Below are 8,267 nucleotides of genomic sequence, written 5' to 3'. Positions count from 1 at the left end.
ATATATATATATATATATATATATATATATATATATAATCAATAACCCTTCTACCCTAAGGTGTTGGGTGGTACAGGCCCATACAATTGCTAATAGCTCCTTTTCTATAGTTGAATAATTTGTCTCTGATTTATTTAGAGTTCTCGAGGCGTATGCAATGGGTCGATCATTTGGAACATTTCCTTGTGATAATACAGCTCCAATTGCAAAATTGCTAGCATCTGTCGTTAAAATAAATGGTTGGGAAAAATTCGGATATTGTAGAATGGGGTCGTTTGTTAAGATTTGTTTACACGTTTCAAAACAATCAATAAAATCTTTATCGTGGTTTACTTTAGAACCTTTTTTCAAACATTTGGTCATCGGTTTAGTAATTTTTGCAAAATCTTTTATAAATCGTCTATAGTAACCTAGTAATCCTAAAAAGCTTTTTATTTCAATTTGGGTTTTTGGAATGGGCAATCTTTTTATGGCGGAGATTTTATCAGGGTTTGGTTTAACGCCTTGAGGGGTAATTACATGTCCTAAATACATAACTGTTTTTTGTAAAAATTCTGACTTGTCTAATTGTACTTTTAAGTTACTCTTTCTGAGTCTTTCGAAAACTATTTTTAACTTTTCAAGGTGCTCTTGTAAAGATGTACTATAAATTAAAATATCATCTAAATATACTATACATGTTTCGTCTGTTAATCCTCTTAAAACATTATCAACAACTCTCTGAAAAGTCGACGGTGCATTTTTCAAACCAAAAGGCATTCGTTTAAATTGAAAGTGACCTTGTGGTGTACTAAAGGCTGTTTTTTCAACATCTTGTGGGTCTACTTCTATTTGGTGGAAGCCACTTGCAAGATCTAGTGTCGAAAAGTAATTTGCTTTCCCTAACTTATCTAAAATTTCTGTTATGTTTGGTAACGGATATTTATCATCTACGGTTCTCTCGTTTAACTTTCTATAATCTATTACTAGACGCCATTTTCTTTTTCCTGTAGCATCTTGTTTTTTCGGGACCACCCAAATGGGACTCGAAAATGGGGAATTGCTATCTTCTATTATACCTTCTGCTAACATCTTATTTATTTGGGATTTAACTTCTTCTCGGTGAACTTCCGGGAAACGATATGATTTTGTATATATTGCAGAATTATCAGTGAGTTTAATTTTATGTTTAATACTATTAGTAAAACTTAAGGGTATTCCTTCGCAATAAAATATGTCTCTATATTGGAAACAAAGCCTTTTTAGTAATTCTCTTTCTTCTTTGTTACAATGATTTATCCTTATATTTTTTAAATTCCTCTTTAACATGTGATCATCATTAATAGACGTTTCTTCATCAGTTTCCATCTTTCTTATAAAATTAATATTTACTATATCTAATGGTTCTATATCAAAGGGTTCAGTAATACTTAACGTTGTCTTATATTCGTAATAGTGGTTATAGCAAAATTATTTTTTACGTTAACTACTGCTTTAGGCATTTCGATTCCTTTACCGAAATTCTTATATTCTAATATACCTAATCCTACATTTAATTTTACCGGTATTTTGACTATTTGCTTAGTTCTAGGGGGAATAATTATGGTATGATTAAAAGTTGATTTGGGATATAATATATTCTTTTTACTGAGTTCAAAAATTATGGGTATCGTTACATAAGGCGTTTTCATTTGTCGCATGTTGACATTAATTGAAGCTTTTAATTTTTGTAATAAATCTATACCAATTAATCCATCGAAATTTTCGCTAAATTTAAAAACATAAAACTTATTATATTGATTTACTTTAAAAATGTTAAAAGCTGGAATATTAATTATTTCATTGTGCATAGAAATTCCGTGAGCCGTTTGTATATTAAAATTTTCGTAAGAAATAAAATTTTTATAAAATTTATGCGCTAACTGTGGAGATGTCAAACTTTTGGAAGACCCTGTATCTAATAAGAATCTGGCATTGTGTTCAGGAATAATAATATGTGGTAAATCTGCTATCGTTGTATTTAAATATATTATGTCGGATTGTAATTTTCTTGGCGCATGCAAAAATTTGTGTTTTCAACATTTTGAGTGGGATTGTGATATGATCTTTCGTTTGTCTCATTTGGATTGCGATAAGGACTGGATTGAGTTTCATAATTGTTATCTTAAGGCGGTAATGAACTTTGAGTTGGGTGTACGTAATCAGTGGGAATATTATTTTCAAATGGGTTTTTGAATTGTATTTGATTGTTATTAATTTGTTGATTAAATAATTGGGTGGAGGTAAAATGTGGTCTAGATCTTAAAGAAGTATTTCGTGAATTTGTATCCATCGGTTCTGGCTGGTATTGATTTTGATTTTGGGGTTTATTATTAACATTTCTTTGTTGAAAATTAGGGTTATTAGTATGGAAGTTCCATGGTCGGAAATTAGAATTATTATTGTAGAAATTTCTTGGGTTGAAATTAGAATTATAATTATTGAAATTTCGGAAGTGATTTTGGTGTGGTTGAAAAGTATTGTTGGGATAAAAATTATTATTTTGGTATTGCGGTCAGATGGTTTGATATTGGCAAGGTGGAAATCTCATATTAGGGCGATTTTGTTGAAAATTATTTCTAGGAATAAAAGTTCGATTAGGATTACTGTTTCTCGTAGGATTATGTCTCGATGATGGTCTAAAAGAATTTTGTGAGTTTAAATTATTTCCACGTTGTAACGAATATAGAAAATTCTCTTCTTCGATAACGAAGCTCATAGCTTTCTCTAAACTGTCTGGGTTTCTCAATCGTATATTTGTTTGTAACGATAAGGGTAAGCCTCTAATGTAAGTTTTTAAACATAAGTCATCGTAACTATTTATTCTAATTAATTTCTCTTGTGCATTAATATTAAGCGTATTTATTTTTGTGTTACTAAACTACGTGTTTCTTGGCATCGCATGCCAAAATTATAAGCGGTTTCATTCTTGAAAGGCCTCAACGTTATCAGGTCTTGGATAAGGCAATCGAGATCTCTCTGGTCTCCAAAACTAAGATTAAGGGCATCTTTTACGAGTTGCCATGTATTTAATTCTTTCCTAGAACCTATTAACATTTGAGCTCTTCCATTTAATTTATCTAATATAGCTCGAAGTAAAAATGTATTTAAGGTGCCGTCTGTTTGGCTAGCAAAATTAGTTATTAAATTTTCACAATTTTCTATAAATATGGTTAAGGTATGTGGATTACCATCATATGCTGGGATAGAATCTAAGTAAAGTTTTAACAGTTGGTAGTTTGTTTGAGCCATTTCGTTATTTTTATCGCTATTTGGTTCTAAAATTGAATTTAATTCTGTTACAAGGCTACTTAAATCTAATTTACTATCAGTTTCACTCATTAAATATTTATTCTTTTTATTCAGATAATATATCAAATTGTAATAAAATATAAAATATGTTTCAATATAAAACTTTCAACTTAAATATAATAAAATATTTTCAAAAATATGATAATATAATATAGTAATAATAATCTTTCTCTTATTAAAAATATCTCATAACATCATAAAATCTTTAAAAATTGTTTACTCTCGTTAGCTCTCTGACTATAAGTATTTTCAAATATGGAAATAATAAAATGGAAAATAAAATGGAAAAAATAGGAAACACTTACATTAAAATGTAGATGTTCAGCATTTCTGCCTATAGGATTCGACGATTTTGTTCTTCTCCCAGGTCTTGTTGAAACTACTGCTTAAATCTGCTGCCTCTAGGGTTCGACGATTTTGTTCTTTCCCCAGGTCTTGGTGATACCTTGTCTAAAGCTGATCTTGGACACTTTCACAAAAGGTTCGGTTTTCCGGTAAATCGTTAAAACGAAAAACTACGCGAAACGGTTCGATTTTTGTAACGGTTAGCGACGTAATTCCCGAAAATCTGTACTGACTGCGCCAATGATGTTTCTAAGTCCAAGAACGATATTTTTAAAAAGAACTTTATTTACAAGGGACCACTTACTACAGTAAAATGCAAAATAAGAGTGACGGTATACAATGCAAAAGTAAATTTATAAGCTCGGTGACGCCGAGGTGTGGCATGCTGACGCTGTCCTTTTATTATAGTTGAATTAGCAGTTCTGGTTTCTTAACTTATATATATATATATATATATATATATATATATATATATATATATATATATATATATATATATATATATATATGATAATTTGAATTCAACCTAATGACAATACAATGACAACTAAAAAAACATATTCCATTAAAATTCTATTGAATGGGCCAATCTGTGACCTTTTTACTTATAAAATTATATATTATAAAACCAGTCTTACTTAGCTTACAATTTGAATTATTTTTAGGTGGTGGTTCAATACCTGCCTTAAAAAGCCTCAACATAACCAGGCATCAATACTTAACACCAAAAAAGAAAAAATTGTATAGCAAATTGGTCGAGTCAAGTATTAGAATCTGTAGATTGTCATATAAAGTGTCCAGTTACCAAAAAAAATAGAAGATGCCCAACAAATGTCCAAAACTGAACAATTTAAAAAGATTTTAGAAAGTGTAAATCCCTTAACATATAAATTCCTTCTATCGCAAATACGTACCCAAAAACAGAAATCAAAGGGTAGAAAGTTTTCAGTTGACGAGAAGATTTTAGCGGTAACATTATTTAAATGTAGTGGAAAGGGCTACAGACTTCTTTCAAAAATTTTTTCTTTGCCTTCTAGAAGAAAGTTAACAAATTTATTAAACAAAATTCCTCTAAATCCTGGAATTAACGAATTAATATCATCATATACATTAAAAAGAAGTATCAAAAAAATGACTCCAAAGGACAGGAATTGTATTTTATTATTCGATGAAATGTTTTTATCTACAAGCATTCAATATAAACAAAAAGAAGATATAATTGAAGGCCTAGAAGATTATGGAACAGAAAGATGTAATAATTTTGCGAATTTTATGAATGTTTTTATGATTAAGGGCATTTACAGGCAGTGGAAGCAGCCAATTTGTTATACATTTAGTGATGGTGCAACAAGAACTGTAAAGTTAAAATTTTTCATCCTGAAGATTATTGAAGAACTTCAAAAAAATTGGCTTAACAGTTGTAGCAACGGTATGTGACCAAGGGGGACCAAACCAAGCAGCTGTTAACTCTTTAATACAGGAATCAAATGCAGTATTTTACAGAAATGGGGAAGAATACAAATATTTCGGGTTTATTGTAAACAATAAAGAAATAGTTCCTTTATATGATACTCGGGGAGTAACAATCTATTAAATAAAAATCTGCATTTTAAAATTGATGGCAAGGAAGGTATTGCTAAATGGGAACACGTTGAACAATTTTATAATTTAGATGCTTTGGAACCTATACGCATTTGCCCTAAACTAACAGATGAACACGTTTTGCGAGAAAAGATTAAGAAAATCAAAGTAAAGAACTGCACGCAGGTATTCAGGCATCAAGTTGGAAGTTTAATGGTGAAACTTGTTGAATGGAGTAAGTGATCCCATATTAATTTTATCTGTTCATTTATATATATTTTGTTTTAGAATCTCAAGTAAATCTTGCCCCAAAAGCCGCAAATACAGGAAAATTAATTTTATTTTTGGATCAATTAATTGATTCATTAAATTCAAGCCAAAAAACAGCTCCCCGTAGTAAACCGTTGAAAGGTGGTGTTACACAAACATCAAGCATTAATATTCTGGAAAAATTCTTTGGACATTTTGAGAAAAATGAAATTTTTCGATGAAAGAAAAAATAAATTTGTTAGTGTACCTACATTAACAAATTTAATATTCACCATTCGTGGCTTTTTGTATTTAAAATCAAAATTAATTAAGAAGGAGTCTAACTTCTTGTTATTAAGGGTGTTTCAGCAAGATGCATTAGAGAATTTTTTGGGCTCATGAGGAGTTCCAGACATACAAATAATTCAACAAATGTGTCTAATGCTGTAACAGCTTTTAAAGCTTTGTTAGTAAATAAATATCATATCATTCACCATATACAAATTGTGAACAAGATCTTAGTGAGGGAGCTGTAGACAATTTAAGAATTTTTGTAACAGGTGAAGTGTTACCAGGTTGCAGCCCTTTGGCACCTGAAATTAACATTTCAATTCCAGTAGAACTTGCAAATATACAGAGAACTAGGGTGAGAAGATCTACTGTAACCTATATTGCAGGTTATATAGTCAAAAAAATGTTAAAAAGGGTTTCATGCAAACGGTGTAAAACCAATATATTGTATAGAATAAATGAACGTGAGACTGATTTTATTAAGGCAAGAACATATAATATGTCTAGTTTAACAGTTCCTGACAATTTTTTAACTTATATTGTATCTAAATCATTAGCAATATTGATGTTTTTAATCGCAAGGATATGCCATATGCAACCATTGCGCAAATTGTTATGTACAGAACTTATGAGCCATTTAAATTTTATACCTTTCAATTGTAAGGATCATGGAGAGACTGGTTTGAACATATGCAAATTTATCACTAGACTTGCTTTATATATGTGGTGTAAGTCAATAAATTCAATAGCAAATGGCAAAGATAAAAAATTTCTAAAATTAATTAACAGTAATTCTCAAACATTAATAGATCCAATGAAGCTAAAGGCACACATGAAGTATGAAAGTAGAAGAAAATTAAGCTTGAAGTACATATCATAAATCTAAAAGTTAAACATATTAGGGTCACTTCAGAGAATAGTTCTTCTTTTTCATCTTAAACCAGGCGAGACTCGTTATTCTCTGGCACTTGGTATAAGGCCTTTGTACCATACCTTGTTTTTTCCCAAGTTCTTCCCTCAACGAACAGTTTTTTTATTGGTAGTTTTAGGATCTCTTGTGGTTTAGATCTGTGTTACATCACTTAGCACATTGCAGTGGTATAGTATGTGTATGGCCTTAAGTGGCTCTCCATTTCTTTTGATGATTCCTCACAAGGCATTTCTGAACCTCATTTTCTATAGCATCTTTAGTGATGCAACACAAAGGTTCTGGACCTTCAAAAGTTTCTCTCGTGCCTTGTTTTGCGAATATATCTGCTCATTCATTCCCATGATTCGGCACCCATATTAAAGAGACTTTATTAGTCTTGCAATTCCTCACCAATCTTGATCTACGACTAGACCTAAAACAGAAGAGTCACTTGGTCGTGTTGGTTATATTTTTAATATGAGTGTTCCAACCAGAGTTACCCCTAGATACTTGACCTCACTGCTTCTTTCTAGTACCTCTCCAAATAATTTCAGCTCACTCAGTCCAATGAGCTTTCAACTTCCGCAGATGCAATATCAAAGATGGTAAAATTACTTATATACTTTAAACTTCCTTTTATAATAAACAATGATACGTCTGATTGAGGTGTAGTTAATATTTTTTCCAGATCCAAATTAAAGCAGGCAGTTACAATTGTTTCTGTTTTCTTAGAAACCTCTTTATCACTATTTCTGGCTTCACATGCAACATATTTGTTTACATAACTAAAGCATATTAAGACACTGATCTTTTTTCGTTGCAAAATAGTCAATTTTAAACTCCTAGATTTATCTCTAGCGACTTGACCTCATTGGTTTTTTCAAGTATCTCTCCAAATAATTTCAGCTCACTCAGCACAGTAAGCTTCTTCTTATTTGTGATTGTGTAATGAGTATAATTGAGTAGAATATTTGTAATGTAACTAAACCAATTTAGTTTTGGAAGAGTTCACGCAGGCATTTTCTTTCAGACACCAGTTCTTTATGTAATGAATGGCATATAGCACCGAACAACGGAGTTGTTCTATATATAGCAACTGATCAGTGTTGCCAGGTGAAAATTTTTGTCCTCTATAAATTGAACATTAAAATATCCCTAGAAATCCATACATTGGAATAAATGTATATATGGTTGCCTAATTCAGAATAAAATGATGGAATGTATTGATGGTTGCCTAATATAATAACATGAATATAAAAAAATAATTGTTGTTTTATACCTTTATTTCAAAAACATTACATTTTTAAACGGTACTGTATTATTGTACTGTTCTCATCAGTCAAACAACATTGTTAACGCTTATTTCTTTTATTGTACATTACCACTTAACATAGATGTATCATCCGATCGACCATGTCGTCTCTTACCTTCACTCTCAACTGTCAACTAGTGTTACCAACTCACAATATTCATAGCCTACTATACTACAGGTACAATAGCGATGATTTAAATAAATTTAACAAAAACGGAATAACATACTTATTTATGGCTTTGAATATTC

At 30.6% G+C, this 8,267-nt stretch overlaps 1 protein-coding gene across 1 annotated transcript; it reads right to left on the bottom strand.

The window, feature by feature from the left end:
• Positions 1 to 2,880: 2,880 nt before the first annotated feature.
• On the bottom strand, positions 2,881 to 3,360 carry LOC140433794 (uncharacterized). Its single transcript, XM_072521770.1, has one exon. It carries the CDS (start codon positions 3,358 to 3,360, stop codon positions 2,881 to 2,883), a length of 480 nt encoding a protein of 159 aa, XP_072377871.1.
• Positions 3,361 to 8,267: the final 4,907 nt, after the last annotated feature.

The sequence above is a fragment of the Diabrotica undecimpunctata genome, chromosome 2 (assembly GCF_040954645.1).
Source record: "Diabrotica undecimpunctata isolate CICGRU chromosome 2, icDiaUnde3, whole genome shotgun sequence".
Classification (NCBI taxonomy): domain Eukaryota; kingdom Metazoa; phylum Arthropoda; class Insecta; order Coleoptera; family Chrysomelidae; genus Diabrotica; species Diabrotica undecimpunctata.
The sequence above is the reverse complement of the archived record's forward strand: the minus strand, read 5'-3'. Positions and strand labels throughout refer to the sequence as shown.